Genomic DNA, 21,058 nt, shown 5'->3' with positions numbered 1-21,058 from the left:
CGTAGCATATAAACTACCACAATTATAGCTGAAGGAAAAACCACATAGACGTGATAATAAAGGAACAAAAGCAATAAAACTGTTTCCCCAAGACGGAAGAAACCACTTCCACAACTATTGCTGCGTCTGAGCCACAAACGCCAAGCATCAACACATTCACTTCTGAAGCGGAAGTAATCATATTTACAAGAATATTTATGTATTAGAAAGTCGTGTGAACTCTAAGAACGAGCGAAACATGAGGCTCCCTACAAAGTTGTTACGTGTCAAGGAAAGTGCTTGTTATAATAAGAACAGCCAATGCAAGAAATATATTCTTCTCATGCATGAAATATGTGTTTATATTCTCTTGTTTCCAGAGGAGAAAGTTGCAGTTGTACACGTAACCGGAAGTATTTCTTTATCACTAAGTCGTAGCTTATGTCACTGAATTAGGGAGCTGCAGCTGTTCTTACATGTATTTCATGATCATTCAATACTCTTGAAAATTTGCTAACGCCTGAAAGCAAAATGTAGTAATTATTTCGCTAATTAACTAGAAAAATTGTTAAAAATTACTTTAATTTTACGGCTACTTTCTCGCCGCTTGGGGCGCTAGTGTCGCACCAGCTGTCAGATGGTAACAATTTTCGCAGCATTGAGTGTCGCGAGTCTAGAACTAACCATCTTTGTCGATTGTCTCCGTCATCGTAAAGAGGGAGACAAAAAAGGAATCCACAGGTAAATAATAATAATTATCTGTGACATAGGTAATCGTAGGACATATTTACTCATTGCTAATATTTTCATTTACTTCAAAATAACTGATTTGATTCATAATCACGTTGGAGACAGAAAACACAGATATATTACATGGTAGCATTTCGTCAACTTGTGTTGCTTAATAATTAATATCCTGAATTTAAATTTCACCCTCAGTGAAATTAGAAGCCAGCGAAAAGCGACAAACGACATACGTGCAGGGTTTTAGGATAATACCAAGCAAAGTTGCAGCTGCAATCCGGTTATAGAAGCGCAAACTCAACACGTATCCATAAAAAGTGCCAATTATTACAGCAGAACGAGGCACCGTTCAAAGGATTAACTCGCTATGCATGTTCTCTCGTTTTATCTTTCGTTCTCTCCAGTGAAAACCACTAGTTCACAGCAAAAAGCGAACGGTAGTGAAATCTGGCGCATTGATTGTAAATGTTCGCTCGCTTGTTTTCGCTTTCATTCTCTCCGGTGGAAATGGGGCTTGACGTAACTCATCCTACCAGTACATACTGAACGTCAGATGCGGTTTATATGTATAGCACATGCCACGAGCCCCGCGCTGTCAGGGGCCCCGGGGGAAATTAACCGTTAGCAGTTCTAGATTGCAGTTTTGAATAACGATGTTTAGGCTTCTGTGTAGTTCTTTTTAAACCAGTGGGAATAACACATCAGTGACCCAACGTTGACTGTGTTTTCGAAGATTTTGAAGAATACATTCGACGATTTTGTATTCCATTAAACCTCATTCTACGTATTGCATATTATGTTCCATTATGTTCTGCCGTGCACTGTTATGAACTTGCAACACAATATTGTTAATAGTTATTGTTTGTTTTACATTGTTTACGAAGCATTCCTGACAATCTATGTTAATGCTGCAGCCGACACACACTCGCGCCACAGAACGTACGCTGCTCAGCGAAACAGTCGGAAAACGGAAATACCTCCATAAGTCCGACAGCGATCCGTTTGAGTCAAGGTAACCGGTAGTGATAATCTGCTCACTTAAAGCTGTTTGTGCGATCGTATTTTGCATTCATTTCACTGACGTTATTCAGTCAAAAAACAGGGTGTCTTTAAGGTATGTTTGTCTGTCGTGTTTCAACGTAAAATTTCACCCATTCGGATAGACGTGTGCACGTTCTCTCCCATCGGTTGTTATAGGGTTATACTTCTATATTGCCCCCCCTGAAGACAATGTGGTGAGACGGGTTGCTGAATGGCGCAAAACTAAGTAGTGTGCCACGAAATTTTGTTCTTTCCGGAGTTGTAATCTTCGTAACTGTATAATATAAAACATTTTACTTTTTAACCTGAGTTGCAGTACTTCATAATCAAATATAGAGACAGTCTGCAGAGTCTAGCACCTGCAATGGTTGGTAATGCGAGCGATGCTGAAAAAGAATCAATAGTGGTTACGGTAACCTACTCTTCACACCTAGTGAAAGCAACAGTAAGATCACTTGGGCAGCTCTAGTTTATCCGCAGCCGAATTATAAATCGTTCGCTCTAAGAAGACTCGGCGCGGTGGCTGGCGGAAGAAGTTGTTCTGATAGGCGTCAGAAGACGGTGTATGACTTCCGGATCAGTGAGCTCGATACAAAACTGGAGAGCTAATCAAAGGAGTCCTTGTTCACGGGTTTGCCACACTGCGCGACAGCTACTTCCTAACTGCTACGGTATACGTGCTACAATGCCAGATCGCCAAAGCTAGCAGCTGGTTGATAGAAAACATTAGCGAGCCACAATCAACAGACTTCTGCCTACCCATAACGAGGGTGCCCACGTTCAGAAAGGTGTGAGCAAACTAAATTGTTTGTGCTTGCCATTTAATTCAGTGAACTACAAACTAAACCTAGAAAGTGTCACGTAGTATCGATAAACAATAATTTTATTTCTTCTGTTTAGCAGACCAGTTTGACAGCTTCCACCGGCCTATCATAGCTACTGTGATGCCATGCGTCATTTCTTGGCTTCGCTGAGTAGTTCACTGCTTTTTTTTTTTTTTTATCGAGCTCACTGCTTCGGACCGATATTCGCTTCGTTTCTAGTTGCTGCCTACCTTAGCTTTCAACGCTGTGTGCAAAATCTCCATTGAATAAACCAATACATTTAAATCGTGCTTCAATTATATTTAATATTTTTGTGATTTTTAACCCCACGCATTATGTCTCCTTACATTTAAGGGTACGTAGATGCACTGAATGAAATGTTGTCTGCTAGCTAAAGTTGACTAGGTAGGCAGCGCTGATGAACAGTCGGTGCCGACTGAGGACATTAGGCGTCTATTGCTACACCTAGTCCCATCAGCCTTCGACTCGCGAGTCTCCTGAGAGTGAACAATTATTAGGCTATACTCCAAAAAATGTTTTCCAGTTTTATGATGGACAAATGTATTATTTGTAAAAATGGCATAATTGCAGTTACGGTACACATGACTCTTCTGTTTCGCGCTGCAGTTAGTAACGGTGTAGTGATTGATGGGAAGTGAACAGCATACGAAGTGTCAGTCGTTTGTCGATAGCCAATCAGAATGCTCATTTGTAATTTCCCATTGTTCGTAAATAACGTTAGCATTTATTTCATTCTGTTAGGTTATAATTTAACTATATCGTCGGAATTTTCAGAAAAATCTGAAATAATTCTTGCAAGTAGGCCATTGCAAGGACTAACATACAAGGTGGTCCATTGATAGTGATCGGGCCAAATATCTCACGAAATAAGCATCAAACGAAAAAACTACAAAGAACGAAACTCGTCTAGCTTGAAGGGGGAAACCAGATGGCGCTATGATTGGCGAGCTAGATAGCGCTGCCATAGGTCAAACGGATATCAACTGCATTTTTTAAAATAGGAACTCCCATTTTTTATTACATATTCGTGTAGTACGTAAAGAAATACGAATGTTTTAGTTGGGCCACTTTTTTCGTTTTGTGACAGATGGCGCTGTAATAGTCACAAACGTATAAGTACGTGGTATCACGTAACATTCCGCCAGTTCGGACGGTATTTGCTTCGTGATACATTACCCGTGTTAAAATGGACCGTTTACAAATTGCGGAAAAGGTCGATATCGTGTTGATGTACGGCTATTGTGATCTAAATGCCCAACGGGCGTGTGCTATGTGTACTGCTCGGTATCCTGGACATCATCCAAGTGTCCGGACCGTTCGCAGGATAGTTACGTTATTTAAGGAAACAGGAAGTGTTCAGCCTCATGTGAAACGTCAACCACAACCAGCAACAAATGATAATGCCCAAGTAGGTGTTTTAGCTACTGTCGGGGCTAATCCGCACATCAGTAGCAGACAAATTGCGCGAGAATCGAGTATCTCAAAAACGTCAGTGTTTAGAATGCTACATCAACATCGATTGCACTCGTACCATATTTCTATGTACCAAGAATTGCATTGCCACGACTTTGAACGTCGTGCACAGTTCTGCAACTGGGCACAAGAGAAATTACGGGACGATGACAGATTTTTTGCACGCGTTCTTTTTAGCGACGAAGCGTCATTCGCCAACAGCGGTAACGTAAACCTGCGTAATATGCACTATTGGGCAACGGAAGATCCATGATAACTGCGACAAGTGGAATATCAGCGACCTTGGCGGGTTAATGTATGGTGCGGCATTATGGGAGGAAGGATAATTGGCCCCCATTTTATCGATGGCAATCTAAATGGTTCAATGTATGCTGATTTCCTACGTAATATTCTACCGATGTTACTACAAGATGTTTCACTGCATGACGGAATGGCGATGTACTTCCAAAATGATGGATGTCCGGCACATAGCTCAAGTGCGGTTGAAGCGGTATTGAATAGCATATTTCATGACAGGTGGATTGGTCGTCGAAGCACCATACCATGGCCCGCACGTTCACCGGATCTGACGTCCCCGGATTTCTTTCTGTGGGGAAAGTTGAAGGATATTTGCTATCGTGATCCACCGACAACGCCTGACAACATGCGTCAGCGCATTGTTAATTCTTGTGCGAACATTTCGGAAGGCGATCTACTCGCTGTTGGGAGGAATGTCGTTACACGTATTGCCAAATGCATTGAGGTTAACGGACATCATTTTGAGCATTTATTGCATTAATGTGGTATTTACAGGTAATCACGCTGTAACAGTTCACAAAGGCACATATATCACATTGGAACAACCGAAATAAAATGTTCAAACGTACGTACGTTCTGTATTTTAAATTAAAAAACCTACCTGTTACCAACTGTTCGTCTAAAATTGTGAGCCATATGTTTGTGACTATTACAGCGCCATCTATCACAAAGCGAAAAAAGTTGTCCGACTAAAACATTCGTATTTCTTTACGTGCTACACGAATATGTAATAAAAAATGGGGGTTCCTATTTTTAAAAACGCACCGAGAGATATAGACCTATGGCAGCGCCATCTAGCGGGCCAACCATAGCGCCATCTGGTTTCCCCCTTCAAACTACACAAGTTTCGTTCTTTGTAGTTTTTTCGTTTGACGCTTATTTCGTGAGATATTTGGCCCTGTCACGATCAGTGGACCACCCTATATATCTCAGGCTACGCTACACATCACTCCATTACGGCAATCGTTGGCTTCGCCCACTCACAACGGAATTATCACGTTCCAAACTAACCTCGGCCTTGGGCTTTGCTACGGGTTAGGATTTCAGCACATCTAGTTTTCTTCCTGCTCTTCATGTCGAAAGCAAATGTAATCAGTTTCCATGCTCCGCCGAAAGAAATAATTACATTTAATGATTCTCATTAACCACTGACAACTGACTCACTTCATCACGCTGTTACGAACTGCAGCTCGCAATGGAAGATCTGGATATATCGTAACTGTTCTTTTATCAGTTTTAGTATGTTTGTTTATATCATTAAAATAATAATTCAAATGTAAAGGTTCATAGCATCTGCTGGTGCTTAAGGCAGTGAAATAAAATTTTATTAGACATACCGCCAAATCTTATGAGGAAGTAACGAAATACTTTTTTAAAAAAATGAGTACGTACTGATGAATAGTAGCCCTGCAGTTCGTTAGTATTATGGGCACCGCACATGCTTAAAGTAGACATGTTGTGTATAGATACAGAAATTAGACGAAACAACCTGGCACATGTGCAGAAACGCATTCCCATCCTAACCGCTGTGTGAGTCCATTCCTTAGATTTCAGTCGCCTGCTGAGTGGTGTGCATTGTTCATTGGTAGGGCTTTGCTGTTGTTTATATAAAGTTTTTTTTTTCGCTCGGTGCTATCGACAGAGACTACTGACATAGCAAGTTAACGGTCATAATGGCATGACATGTCAGTACGTTAGTTTGCAGGCTCGCTGGTTGTGGCTTAGAAGTTTTGCTTGTGAATAGGCTTCAGCTGTTGAACTGTACATTTTCTACTGCACGGTATCCACACACATCAGAACCCCCACCACTACCATTGTTCCCTCTCCGTACCATAAAGTCTGTGCAGATACGGGTCTATTATTTTCTGCACACTCTATTAGAAACTATTTATTCACAACATCCTGAGTTCTCAGCGGGGATTGGAGGAGGCAAACTCCTTCCACCAAAAACCGAGACGTTTACAACCAAGGGCAGAGGCACTGGCACTTGCATGTACTGTGGCTTCAGGGGCTGTGCTATTTGTGTGTTGCAGCTACCGCGTGGTGACGGTGGTGGCGGGCAACTCCAGGTCTGTGGCGCTGGATGACCTCAAGGCGGACACGCAGTACCAGCTGACGGTGACTGCAGTGCGCTCTGGCCGGAAGTTCCGCAGCAGGGCCATCGTCTTCCGCACTCTCGGTGAGTCCAAAGGGGCAGGTGGACAATGCCACAAAGGGCGCAACATTACTGTTTCATGGTCCGTCATTGCTTAGGTCATGATACCCAAGATGGAACACAGGCTTAGATAGAATGAGGACCGGGAAGGGAATATTTCAACATTTGCCTCCGTTAAAACAAGAATACACACACTTCCACTCTTCCCAATTGCCCTCTTGGAGATTCTGGAAGTCCATAGGTTCCTTGACATCTGCCACCCATTCTCTAGACTTGTCTTCATGTTTCCTTTTTACCTCTGGGATCCACTTTCATAACTTCTTTGCCCATCTGTTATCATTTATTCATTCCAAATAACCTCTTCTTCTCAATAGCTTCCATTATGTGATGCACAAGATAATGTACACTGAAGGGCTAAAGAAACTGGTATAGGTATGAGTATTCAAATACAGAGGTATGTAAACAGGCAGAATGCAACGCTGCCGTCAGCAACGCCTACATGAGACAACAAGAGTCTGGGACAGTTGTTAGATTGGTTATTGCTCCTACAATGGCCGATTATCAAGATTTCAGTGAGTTTGAACGTGGTGTTATAGTTGGCACGTGAGCAATGGGACACAGCATCTCTGAGGTAGCAATGAAGTGGGGATTTTCCCATACGACCATTTCGTGAGTGTACCGTGAATATCAGGAAGCCGATAAAACATCAAATCTATGATATCGCTGCAGTTGGAAAAAGATCCTGCAAGATTGGGACCAACGATGACTGAAGACAATCGTTCAACGTGACAAAAGTGCAACTCTTCTGCAATTTGCTGCAGATTTCAGTGTTGCGCCATCAACAAGTTTCAGCATGTGAACCATTCAATGAAACATCACCAATATGGGACTTTGAAGCCAAAGGCCCACTGGTGTACCCTTGATAACTGCATAACACAAAGCTTTACTCTTGTCAACACCAACATTGGACTGTTGATGCTTGGAAACATGTCACCTAGTCGGACAAGTCTCATTTCAGATTGTATCGAGTGGATGGACATGTACAGGTATGGAGACAACATCATGAATCCGTGGACCCTGCATGTCAGCAGGAGGTTCTGTAAGGGAGTGGGACATGTGCACTTGGAGTCATATGGGACCCCTGATTCTGATAGATGACATATGTAAGCATCGTATCTGATCACCTGCATCCATTCATGTCCATTGTGCATTCCATCAGACTTGGACAATTCCAGCAGGGCAATGTGATACGCCACACGGCCATAACTGCTGCAGTGTGGCTTCGGGAACACTTCGGAGTTTAAACACTTCTTATGGCCACCAAACTCTGCAGACATGAACGTGATTGAGCATATCTGGGATGCCTTGCAACATGCTGTTCGGAAGAGAACTCCATCCCCTCGTACTCTTACTGACTTATGGACAGCCCTGCATGATTTGATTCATGGTGTCAATTCCCTCCAGCACTACTTCAGACAATAGTCGAGTCCATGCCACGTCGTGTTGTGCCACTTATGCATGCTCACGAGGAACCTGCACATATCAGGCAGATGTACCAATTTCTTTGGCTCTTCAGTGTAGATCAGGGGTCAGACAAGATCAAAGAAAGTATTGAAGCAGCAGCTCAAGATGCTCTAGGTACACTAGATATAAAGCATAAAAGGAAAACAAAGAGAACACCATGGTTTTGCAAATAGATTAAAGAAATGTGTAAAAAACGATGTGTGCCTACCTGAAATATAAAACATAAGAATTTTATGAAGATTACAAAGGAACTCATAATGAGACAAAATCACTAGAAATCATTTTAAGAAGGAATCATTGGGAAATCTTTTATAAAAATATAGAACATGACTTCTACATGCTGCAGAAACAAATTTGAAAAATGACAGACAACAGAGGTAAGAATTAAATGAAATCTCGAAAATGAATGACACAAATGAGGGGTCATGGGTTAAATATCAAACAGGGTTATCTAAAGGTAAACAATTGTCAGAAAAAAAGAAATTTTGTGTCGGCTACTGAGGGAGTCAGCACCAACTCAAACAAGGAAGGAGAGAAGTTGTAAAGGCTGGTGGCAGGAATCGAAAACGATCTGTACATAACACTATCAAATTAATGGAACTCTTTATTTCTAAAAAGGAAAGAAACATAACTGAACTTCTTGTTATGAGGTCTACTTGCAGAAGACAGGCTAAGTATTGTCTTCCTATTATTCAGTGCTGATGCTCTCAAAGTCTATGACTGGAGCTGATTGGCAAGGGCAGCTGGTTGAGTCAGCGTTGACAGGGGGCACTTAACTCTGTCTTCCTGGAGCTGTGGTACTGCCCGCTCTTTCTATTGACGCAGTGGCAGAAGAAGCTGTAAGTCTGCTAAAAATGGAATGCTTCCTGGGAAAGATAGGATTTCCAATTAATTACTGAAGTGTGGAGGATATCCACTAACTGAAGAATTAACCAAGTTACTTAACAATATTATAACTCGTAATAAAATTTAAAATGAACAGAGAACTCATGTCACATTTCTCATGCTCAAGAAAGAAGGTAAGAAAGACCTGTCCTTTTACAGAGGAATAATTCTAATCAGTCCAGCTCTCAAATTCATAACAAAAATAATAGAAAAAAATAAAAAAAGAAACATTATAATCCTTGGAGATCTGCAGTATGGTTTTAGGTCCAGTAGGTTATGCCCAGATGCAGTATTCGTGCTTATACAGGTTGTAGACAAGAAACTTCCTGGCAGATCAAAACTGTGTGCTGGACGGAGCCTCGAACTCGGGACCTTTGCCTTTCGCAGGCAAGTGCTCTACCAACTGAGCTACCCAAGCACGACTCACGCCCCGTCCTCACAGCTTTACTTCCACCAGTATCTCATCTCCTACCTTCCAAACTTCCACACTCCACTGCAGAGTGAAAATCTCATTCAGGTTGTAGACAATCCGACATGTACTAGAGACAGCTAATATTTGTCTTACTGACTAACAGAAGGCTTTTGATAGGCTTCAGTTCACAGATATGGTAAACCTGCTTTACAATCAGAACATTCCTTTCAACTTATTAAAAACAACTGCACACATTTATTCAAACATTTATGTCCAGACGAAAATTGGTTCCAGGTTAATTAGCTGTATACCGTTAACAGTGGCATTAAATAAGGTGACTTTTTGAGCACATTGCTTTTTAATGTAGTCATGTATGAAGTGATAAAGAAGGTATTGGCTGATAGTGGTTATAGAATGTGGGATTAAGAAATAAAAATCATTTGTTCCACTGAGGAGGTAGTTCTGCTGGCAAACAGTGAAAACAACCTGCAAAAACTTTTACATTTATTTAAAACGGCAACCAAATACTTAAAAATGATCATATCAATTTAAAAAACTCACTGTGTGGCCATAACTGTACAACCAATTAGTACATAAATGGAAAAGTGATTTAACAGATAATGACATTTAAATACCTAGGTGCTGAATTATCCATCAGTGGAAATGACAACAATAGAGAACAAGTAGCAAAAGCAAACAGAGTGGCATGGTGTTTAAATTATTTACAAAAACAAACATCTAGGAAAAGATGCAAAGACTAGGATATATAAAACAATAGTGAGATCAGTTGTGACATATAGGACTGGGACGAGACCTAAAACATCAAAAACTAGAAAACTTTGGTAACCACAGAAATGAGAGTTCTACAGAGGATTGCAGGAAATGCACCGAGAGATATAGAGAGAAGTGAAAGCATGAAAAAAGAATGCAGTTTGGACTCCATTAATGGGTGGGTACATAAGAGCAAGCAAGAACAGAACAAATCACATAGACAGGATGGATGAACAGAAGACTGTAAAAACCATAAGAAATAGATCACCACCTGCAAATGAAATGTAGGCCAGCCAAGAAAAAAAGGGGGTGAAAACCTCAAGGTAGACTGAGGCATAGTGAAGGAAACTGGCTTTAGCTGAGGAAGAAAGGAGGAAGAAGAAGGAGAAGAAGAATATGTTTCCTTCCACTTACATCATATTTCTGATTTCCACATTTCTAAGGTGGTCTAATTTTGAGATTCTTACACATTGTTTGCAGTAATTCATTCCCACAAATAGCAACTGATCTTTTTTTCTCTTTGTAATTTCCCAAAAGTATGATCCATGTGTACATATACTGTCTACTGTTTTTAATTTCCCAAAAGTATGATCCATGTGTACATATACTGTCTACTGTTTTTTGTATGTACTCATTTTTGTTTGGTTTGTGATCTCATTAAGATAAATGTAGCCTGATAGGAATATCAGTGGAGGATGACTTGCTGCAGTCTCTCCAGTTTGTTGATGACTAGGTGATAAGTGCTGAAGTAGTGAAGCTATATGCTGAGGATGCTGTTTGATGAATATGACAAGTGGGGTTTAGAAAACAAGCACAAAGAAAACAGAGCATATGATAGTGAGTAGAGAAAATGCTGGGAATTTTAATATCAAATGTGCTTCTTGTAATCCACCTCTGTAGCCATGGTACAAAGACACACTTGCACTGTGGCACTCAACCCAGAGGAAAGCTAGTTCAGAATCTAGTGGTGGAAAACTTTTACTACCAGAATTTGGCTGACAAGGGAAGTAGACGGGTTGGCGTAAAGCCCCTATCAACAGTCTTTGCTCCTGTGCCCTGGGTTCAATGCCAAACTTCTCTACAGTGCCTCATCATATGAGGGCAAGAGGCATAGTTGATAGTGATCCATTTATCAGATGCGGATGTTATGCTTGGTGGCCTCCTTGGCACTATTCATGAGTAGTAGGCTGGATTTCATCCTCTCCCTTCCCTTCAGCCATAATAATGCAAACCCAACATTATGCTGTACAAGCACTCATGACAGTCATGTAGGTGTATATAATACCTGTGTGTGGAAAGAAATAAGATTGGGACAAAGGCAATGTGTTATTTAACAATTAAATTTGATTCTTTAGAGTAATAAAACTCTAAAAGCTCTTAACCAGGATATGGAGCACAGTAAATAGGGATATAATAATATAATTGATGCATCTCACAATGTTTTCCTCTTTTGAGCCAACCTCTTCATCTCAGAACAACATCTGCACATGCATCAATACTTATTTCTTCTGTACATTCCATTTTCAGTCATCCCCTATCATTTTTCAGTTCTAAAGCTACCTCTAGTACAGCAGAAATTATTCCCAGACGTCCCTTCCCCTACTCATTGTTTCTCGCATATCCCTCTCCTCCACAGCTCTACAGAATTCTTCTTGTGTATTATCTTATCAGTCCACTTAATTCTCAGCATCCTTCTGTACTATGATAGAACTTCTTTTATTTGTAGTAGCAGTTAGTCAGCCCTGTATAGAGCATCCTACTAGGCTGCACAAATTACACTAATGTTTGTAAAAATATCAGTGCCAAAAAGGTTTTGTTTGACTGAAGAGAAATGTATATCATATATTAGACATATTGCAATGTACAAGTTATAAAAATGATGTAACTGTGAATATCTCTGAAATGAAACTCTCTTACAAACTCAAGCAAAAACCTTGATATGTCCTGACATGTAATGAGAAAGGATATGTCATTGGACATCTCTCCCCTTGCAGTTTGTACACGGATCCACAAAAAAATTAACAGTACTTACCAAGAACCATACTCAGTGATCTGTAGACCACACTAATCTTGGACACATTCAATGGATGATTTATTAAGTGAACTTGCAGACCGCAGAAGCTGTGAACCCTATACTTTGAAGAGGCCTTCCAAGTACTGCACTTATATGACCAGGAATTGTCATGCTGAAATGTAGTCAGTGGGCCTACCTGGAAGAGGGGAAGGAGCACAGACCCTATTGTTTCCACTTATACTACAATTTTCTCATAAACTGTTTTCATTACACTGGCTGCAGTAAGTCTAGATACTTATAACAGATTTGTAACAGTCATCAAAGTTGCTCACAGAGCAAGATAGTGTGGTGTTTAAGCACTAGATTTGCATGGTACTTGACTGAGCCTCTAATCCCTATCTGGCTATCCTGATTTAGATTTTCTGTGATTTCTCTAAGTTATTTAAGACAAATGATTGATTTTTTCCTTTGAAAAGAATGTAGCCAATTCCCTTCCCAAGTCTTGTCCAGTCTGAGCATGTGCTCCAGCTCTGATAATTCCATCAATCATATATTGAACAATAATATTATTTCCTTCCTTCCTTCAAGCATAGGAGCATCAACTTGGTGCATGGCTGGAAGACTTTATCATAGATCTACTTCCATGCTTCACATTAGAAATAAAAAAATCATATAGTATCCTTAACAATACTATTTTGTAATGTTTTCAGTATTAAGCAGTTCAGACAATTTCTGAATTTATACTAGGCATGGTGGCTCAGAGGTTTAATCACAGGACTTGCATTTGATGCAGACTTTAAATCCTCCTCCAGCTGTCTGGATTATAGGTCAATGTGTTATCCTAAATTACTTAGCACCTAAATAAAGTGTGTCCCACTCAAACTTCCCTGATTTCAAGGACCCAGGAGAGGAAAACCACAGTAGATACGACAATGAAAAATCCACTACATTGTAGAGCATCTCAAAGAATTTATATTCCCACATCAGAAATGCCAAGTATCGTCGCCAAAGTGCAGCATGGTCGCACGAAGTGAAAATGGTGACTCCACAGCGGTGCGTGCAAGCAATAGTGTGCTTTGCAGAAACAAAATCGCTGATTACTGTGCAAAGAAATTATCGTCGTGTGTATCAATGTGATCCACCTGATGTGAAAACAATTAAGGAATGGTATAGGAAGTTTCTGACAACAGGAAGTGTTCTGAAACATTCTGGCGATGCACGTTATGGAGTTTCAGAAGAGACAATGAGTGGAGGACATCAGACAAACGTTTCTCAGAAGACCACGTAAGTCAATTTATCAAGCATCTAGGAACTTGATGTACCTCGATCAACATTGCATCATGTAGTTCACCAGCATCTTTGTATGTGTGCTTACAAAGTGCAAATTCTGCAACATCTGATGCCAAATGACAAACCATGCTGACAACAATTTGCTGTGGATATGCTGCAGCATATTGATATGGATGTCAGCTTCCTGGAAAGATGTTTATTCTCAGATGAGGCAACTTTCATTTATAAGGAAGGGTTAATAGGCGTAATGTTCGGATTTGAGGTTCGCAAAATCCGCACATTGTCATTGAACATGTTCGTGATAGCCCTGAACTAAACATCAGGTGCAGGCTAATGCACAACAGGATTGTTGGACTGTTCTTTGCAGAACAAACAGTGAATGGGTCAGTGTATCTGGACATGTTGGAGCAGTTTGTGTACCCTCAGATACAAGACTTGCAGCCCAACATCATTTTTCAACCAGATGGAGCTCCGTTGCATTGGTCAATGGCTGTTCACAAGTTTCTGGACAGGAAATTTCCCAATCGTTGGATCGGACAAGGAGGACCCAATGCCTGGCCACGACGTTCACCTGACATTATGCCGCTTGTTTTCTTCATGTGGGGATTCGTGAAGGACTGTGTGTATGCGACCAAAGTGCACGATATTCCTACATTGTGACATTGTATAACTAATGTGATTGCAACAATAACAGAGGAAATGTTACAAAGAACTTGGCAAGAAATTGAATATAGACTCGATATTCTTTGTGCTACAAGTGGTTCACATGTAGAGGTGCATTGATGATAAATAAATAAATTCTTTGAGATTCTCTACAATGTGGTGCATTTTTCATTGCCATTTCTACTGTGTTTTTTCCCTGGGTCTTTGAAATCAGGGAGATTTGAGTAGGACACCCTGTAGTTTCTTTGAAATAATACACACAATTCCATTCCTCATTCTTCACCTATGCAACCTTGTATTTTATCTCTAATGACTTGTTATTTGATGGAGCGTTAAACACTAAACTTCCTTCCTTAATTTCTTAAATTATTCAGCTTTTATTGAAATGTATATAAACAAACTGTTGAATGTATCCATTGAGCACTGCTGTCACTACACAGCAACAGTTAAATGAAATGTGTGGATAAAGATCCTAAGTCCAGCCTCAATGTGTGAGTTGTACTTGTGAGTATGGGCGTGTTTTCTACTTTAGAAGAAGTATCTATTGCCAAAAGGTCAAATGTATAGCAGACTTTTTGTTGAACCTGTGAGCAACTCAATGTCCTGTCTGTATGGTGAGAAATATTATCATTATCACTGAACATTTGTTATATTCAGTCAAAAGGACAGGAGCTAGTTTACTAGCTGATCTGCTCTCTATTTAGGAAGACAATGAGATTAATGTGATATGACTTTTAAAATTTTATGTAATTTTTTACTTATTCTGTAAACTATTAGGGAGAAGGTGTTTTAATCACATTTATTGCAGAATATTAGCTAGGGTTCTAACAACCTCACTGTTGAGTACCTAAATTCACACATGCACCTAACTTGGGATAAAATTTCCTGATGCTACTAGGAACTTTGTCTCCAACTTCTGTATCACTATGCTCACTGGTGAACTCTCATAGCAAATTACAAATTGTAGAAATTTATGAGAAAAATGGACGATGTACACTACTGTTAAAGACAGAAACTAAATGGATCATGGTATGACGGTCATAACAGTCAGAAACATGATATTGTGCCACAACAACTGACTTCATAAGACCTATGCTTCCATTGCAGCTTTCAAACATTTCCTTATTACAAACTAGTCAATGAGCTAAGAATATGTGATGAAGGCAGTCCTCGCCCTCTTGTGCATTCACTCACATAGAACACAAAACAAAACAGGGAGGAGGGAAACAGTTAACTTTCACTGTTTTTCAATTTGTTCATTGACTCAGAAGTAAATAAAAATATCAGAATATTTTTCTGAGGAATTTTCATGTCAACCCATTAACATAGTTTCCCATTGTTTCTAAATTGCGTGTATGTGGAGTCGGTTGTAAAGGACAACCCTATGGGACATGGGACATATCAGGGAGTTTTGACAATCAGGAAATACTCTTTGTATTGCTTAAATCACAAGAATCAGTTGCTCTGGCTGGATATGGTAACAACAAAAAATAATCTCCTATTCTGTCGATTGGAAACTACTCTCTTTTAAGTTGTTGCATTAAGTTGTAAGCACACACCTCTGCACTACTGCTACAGGTATTAAATAATCTTAAATATGTTATAAAGGTTAAAGTTGTGTGTGTGTGTGTGTGTGTGTGTGTGTGTGTGTGTGTGTGTGCGTCTTACTACTTAGTGCTGAAACAGCTAGACAGATTTGGATGAAATTTATAATGGAGATAGCCTGTATCCTGAATTTGCACATAGGTTATCATATACACTCCTGGAAATGGAAAAAAGAACACATTGACACCGGTGTGTCAGACCCACCATACTTGCTCCGGACACTGCGAGAGGGCTGTACAAGCAATGATCACACGCACGGCACAGCGGACACACCAGGAACCGCGGTGTTGGCCGTCGAATGGCGCTAGCTGCGCAGAATTTGTGCACCGCCGCCGTCAGTGTCAGCCAGTTTGCCGTGGCATACGGAGCTCCATCGCAGTCTTTAACACTGGTAGCATGCCGCGACAGCGTGGACGTGAACCGTATGTGCAGTTGACGGACTTTGAGCGAGGGCGTATAGTGGGCATGCGGGAGGCCGGGTGGACCTACCGCCGAATTGCTCAACACATGGGGCGTGAGGTCTCCACAGTACATCGATGTTGTCGCCAGTGGTCGGCGGAAGGTGCACGTGCCCGTCGACCTGGGACCGGACCGCAGCGACGCACGGATGCACGCCAAGACCGTAGGATCCTACGCAGTACCGTAGGGGACCGCATCGCCACTTCCCAGCAAATTAGGGACACTGTTGCTCCTGGGGTATCGGCGAGGACCATTCGCAACCGTCTCCATGAAGCTGGGCTACGGTCCCGCACACCGTTAGGCCGTCTTCCGCTCACGCCCCAACATCGTGCAGCCCGCCTCCAGTGGTGTCGCGACAGGCTTGAATGGAGGGACGAATGGAGACGTGTCGTCTTCAGCGATGAGAGTTGCTTCTGCCTTGGTGCCAATGATGGTCGTATGCATGTTTGGCGCCGTGCAGGTGAGCGCCACAATCAGGACTGCATACGACCGAGGCACACAGGGCCAACACCCGGCATCATGGTGTGGGGAGCGATCTCCTACACTGGCCGTACACCACTGGTGATCGTCGAGGGGACACTGAATAGTGCACGGTACATCCAAACCGTCATCGAACCCATCGTTCTACCATTCCTAGACCGGCAAGGGAACGTGCTGTTCCAACAGGACAATGCACGTCCGCATGTATCCTGTGCCACCCAACGTGCTCTAGAAGGTGTAAGTCAACTACCCTGGCCAGCAAGATCTCCGGATCTGTCCCCCATTGAGCATGTTTGGGACTGGATGAAGCGTCGTCTCACGCGGTCTGCACGTCCAGCACTAACGCTGGTCCAACTGAGGCGCCAGGTGGAAATGGCATGGCAAGCTGTTCCACAGGACTACATCCAGCATCTCTACGATCGTCTCCATGGGAGAATAGCAGCCTGCATTGCTGCGAAAGGTGGATATACACTGTACTAGTGCCGACATTGTGCATGCTCTGTTGCCTGTGTCTATGTGCCTGTGGGTCTGTCAGTGCCGGCCGAAGTGGCCGTGCGGTTAAAGGCGCTGCAGTCTGGAACCGCAAGACCGCTACGGTCGCAGGTTCGAATCCTGCCTCGGGCATGGATTATTGTGATGTCCTTAGGTTAGTTAGGTTTAACTAGTTCTAAGTTCTAGGGGACTAATGACCTCAGCAGTTGAGTCCCATAGTGCTCAGAGCCATTTTTCTGTCAGTGTGATCATGTGATGTATCTGACCCCAGGAATGTGTCAATAAAGATTCCCCTCCCTGGGACAATGAATTCACGGTGTTCTTATTTCAATTTCCAGGAGTGTATGTACCTACCTCTCAAAGGAATGTGGGTGGGGGTGGAAAATAAGTGTAGCACATAATGTATGGATGCCCATACTTTATTCATCCAGTATTTGAAACAAAATTTAGACATAATATCAAACCTTTACAAAACTTTTTCTCACTGACAAACCACAAAAAATGACAAAAGGAAAAATGTTAATTGATAACTACATTTCCGCTGTTCATGCTGTAAAACTGTTGCATGAAGCCTTATGTTTTAATTTATTACTTCTCTACTACTAACTGCATTTGCAACACACTTTCCAGAAAGTATTCACGTGTACCATTGAATGTACCAGGAAAATTATGTCACTGAGTGACAAGGGCATCCATACGATAGTTTGTAAGTGTGTGCCTAGGCCAAGAGGTATGGAGTACTTTTAATATTTTAAAAGGTAAATGGTAACTTGTAAGCAGGCGTAAGAAAGTTCCAGTTCCAGTGGTGTTAAAAATCTGTGTAAACTGACTTTTAAATCATTTTCTTGAAAGAAACACCCCTGACAACACTACTTTTTTTTTCCTTTCCTTGAGAGCTAGGCCAGGCCATGGCCCATCCCTTGCTGCTGAATATGGATGCCCTTGTTGCATGACACACGGTTCAGGACATGTGTTGCCATAAACACTGAGACGCCTGAAAAATAGCCTCATCATCTGTGATTTTTTTAATTTATTATATCTTTACCACTAACTCTATTTGCAACACATTTTGCAGACACTATCCATATACACCACTGAATGGACCTAGAAAAATTTATCATTTGACAACACATAGCTGAGGAGATATGTCGTCATAAACACTGCCACATCAGGAATGATGTTGAAATTTATTACTTCTTCACTGCCAAACAGTCCAGTTACATTCATGTGACCACTGCCTATGTTCCATGTCAATGTGCAGTAACCTTTCCAGGTGGCAGTTGCCAGCACTAGCAGTAGAAGATATATAAAATGTTGTGAAGGACGTGGGAAACAGCTTAAGTAATTAGGACCATTCTCTGTCCTGATTGAGCATGACATTTAATACCACACATCATGAGGCTCATGGATCAATGCCAACCAAGTTACTTTTGGGTTATCTGGTGGTAGCTTGTGCAACTTGTGGGCAATTGCCTGGAGAGCCAGTCACTGTCGTGATGTGAAAATAAAACAATTTATCTGACATCCAAAAGGGCATGATCACTGGTTTTTGGGCCAAGTATGGAAGCATTTCCAAAACAGCTAAGTCTGTAAACTGCTTGTGTGCTGCTGTTGTTGAAATATACTATTGTAACATGAAGGGGGATGTAAAGGCGCAGAGCCACTGGTTGTGTGGGAGATGGGGTACAATTTTGAAATACATTTATATACCAAGTTGAGACAATCTTAAGAATACAGCAATAAAATACCACATTTTGTAAATACAGACTAAACTCAAACAGACTGATACATCAGAATGAATACTGAATCCAAAATAAAAACAAATCAGCCAGAGCTAATGCACGCCTCCAAGTACAACCATCACACATAGTTCTTGGAGCTGTGTCACCAAACCACCAGGACTGATAGACTGCTTGGGCATGTGATTTCAGAGACCAACAATATGGACACACTGCACAATCCACAGTCTGCACAAGTTTGCTGTCACATTGTAACTGTCCACCCTCATCCCGGCTGTCACTCTCCGCAATTTGTTGCACGCGCTGACATTACACAACCCAATCACGCCATCGGGGAGTGAAGACCCTGAACTCCATCCTTACAGAAGGAGGAACAAAGAAAATAGGCGCCACCACTGACAAAATAGCATGTACTCCCCCCCCCCCCCCCCCCCGCCACTCTCCCAAATCTCGGTCAGGGCCGAAAACTCTCTTCATTAATTCAAGCACCCGACTTGATCTGAGTGAGGTGAGCTGTAACCTGGTAACCTACTTACCAGTGTGCTGATCTTCTAACAGCACCATTACCAGGGTAATAAATCTTCTAATGCACAATGGCCCTCTATACCAAGGCTACAATTTTTTAGAGATTTCTTCACACACTTACTGACCCCTGGAAATTCTTCTCTTAGTAAGAATTCGGATGGCACTTCTGGTTGTAATTCATAACTTCCTTCCTTTGGCCCTTCTTGATATTTCTTCTGGCCAATCTCCACTGTGCAGCAACTTGTTGCGGATTCTTTACTTCAGGCAACAGATCCTTGCTTGCCCACAAATTGCACAATGGAGTTTCCACTTGATAACCCAGAAATAATTTGGCCGATCTTGATCCATGAGCCTTATTACATGCAGTAAACACCATCGTCAACCGAGACAGAGAACAGTCCCAATTATTTTGATCTTTATGATGGTAGTCAATCAGTGCAGATCTGAGATTGTGATTAAGGTGTTCAGCATAAGGGAAGTTAGGATAGTATAGGATCATAGTCATGTGTTGCACCGCCATTCCTAAACAAAACTGTTTAAATGCCTCATCAGTGAGACAGCTTGCCTCATCAGTAACAATGGATTTCAGCAATCTAAAGGTCCCAAAGAACTTGACATAAATTCTGGGTGACTGCCTGGGTCGCCGCCCCTCCGGTAGGCTGCACTTCCTATTTATTTCATTCCTCAGCAACTTGTATTTCCATATTCCTGAATTTCCCTGAACATTTTTGTACTTCCTTCTGTCATCAATACACTGAAGTATTTCTTCTGTTACCCATGCTTTCTTTGCAGTTACTTTGTTTGTACCTATGTTTTTTTCCAACTTATGTGATTTTGTAGAGATGTCCACTCCTCTTCAACTGTGCTGTCTGCTGAGCTATTCCTTATTACTGTATCTATAGCCGTAGAGAACTTCAAGTGTATCTCATCATCCCCCAGTACTTTTGTATCCCACTTGTTTGCATTTTGATTCTTACTGAGTAATCTCTTGAACTTCAGCCTACAGCTGATCATAACATGCTTGGTTGCAGTGGCTACTTCATAGCACCAGTCATCTCAATCCTCCACTCCACCATCAGATCTTCTGAACTGTACAGATGGGAGTTATCCTTATAACACATTCTCTGCTCTCAAAATTATCCCAGCCTCAGTTCAAAATGGTTCAAATGCCTCTGAGCACCATGGGACTTAACATCTGAGGTCATCACTCCCCTAGAACTTAGAACTACTTAAACCTAACCAACCTAAGGACATCACACACATCCATGCCTGAGGCAGGATTCGAACCTGCGACCATAGCGGTCGTCCGTTTCCTAACTGAAGCGCCTAGAACCGCTCTGCCACCGTGGCTGGCCCAGCCTCAGTCTATGATAATCTGCTATCCCCACACCCTCCACCCAACTATTTCCACCCTCTCATTCCTATTACTGCTCCCAGTTCACACATCTACACACCCTCACTGCTGTCAGTCTCTGCCAAAGCACCCTCTGATCTTTTCCCCTTCTTGCTCCTCTCCTTTTCCACTCCCCATTCCCCCACCTCCACCTCCCACTCCCACAGCCTCATGATGCTACATCTGGCAGCCTTATCCTGCCACCTTCTAGTCTTGGCATTCTCTGCCAGACAGCACTGTGCTCTTCCTCATTTGTATGCTGCTACCCCTTC

At 41.8% G+C, this 21,058-nt stretch overlaps 1 protein-coding gene across 2 annotated transcripts in view; it reads left to right on the top strand.

Moving 5' to 3' along the window:
- The window catches only part of LOC126252924 (fibronectin type III domain-containing protein 5-like), a 191,071-nt gene that overhangs the window by 97,475 nt on the left and 72,538 nt on the right, over nt 1-21,058 (top strand). For both annotated transcript variants that reach the window (XM_049953915.1, XM_049953914.1), the window contains exon 3: nt 6,413-6,558. In XM_049953915.1, the coding sequence (XP_049809872.1) occupies nt 6,413-6,558 (146 nt within the window). The remainder of the gene's footprint in view (nt 1-6,412; nt 6,559-21,058) is intronic.

Source organism: Schistocerca nitens, chromosome 4, assembly GCF_023898315.1.
Source record: "Schistocerca nitens isolate TAMUIC-IGC-003100 chromosome 4, iqSchNite1.1, whole genome shotgun sequence".
Lineage (NCBI taxonomy): Eukaryota > Metazoa > Arthropoda > Insecta > Orthoptera > Acrididae > Schistocerca > Schistocerca nitens.
The sequence above is the reverse complement of the archived record's forward strand: the minus strand, read 5'-3'. Positions and strand labels throughout refer to the sequence as shown.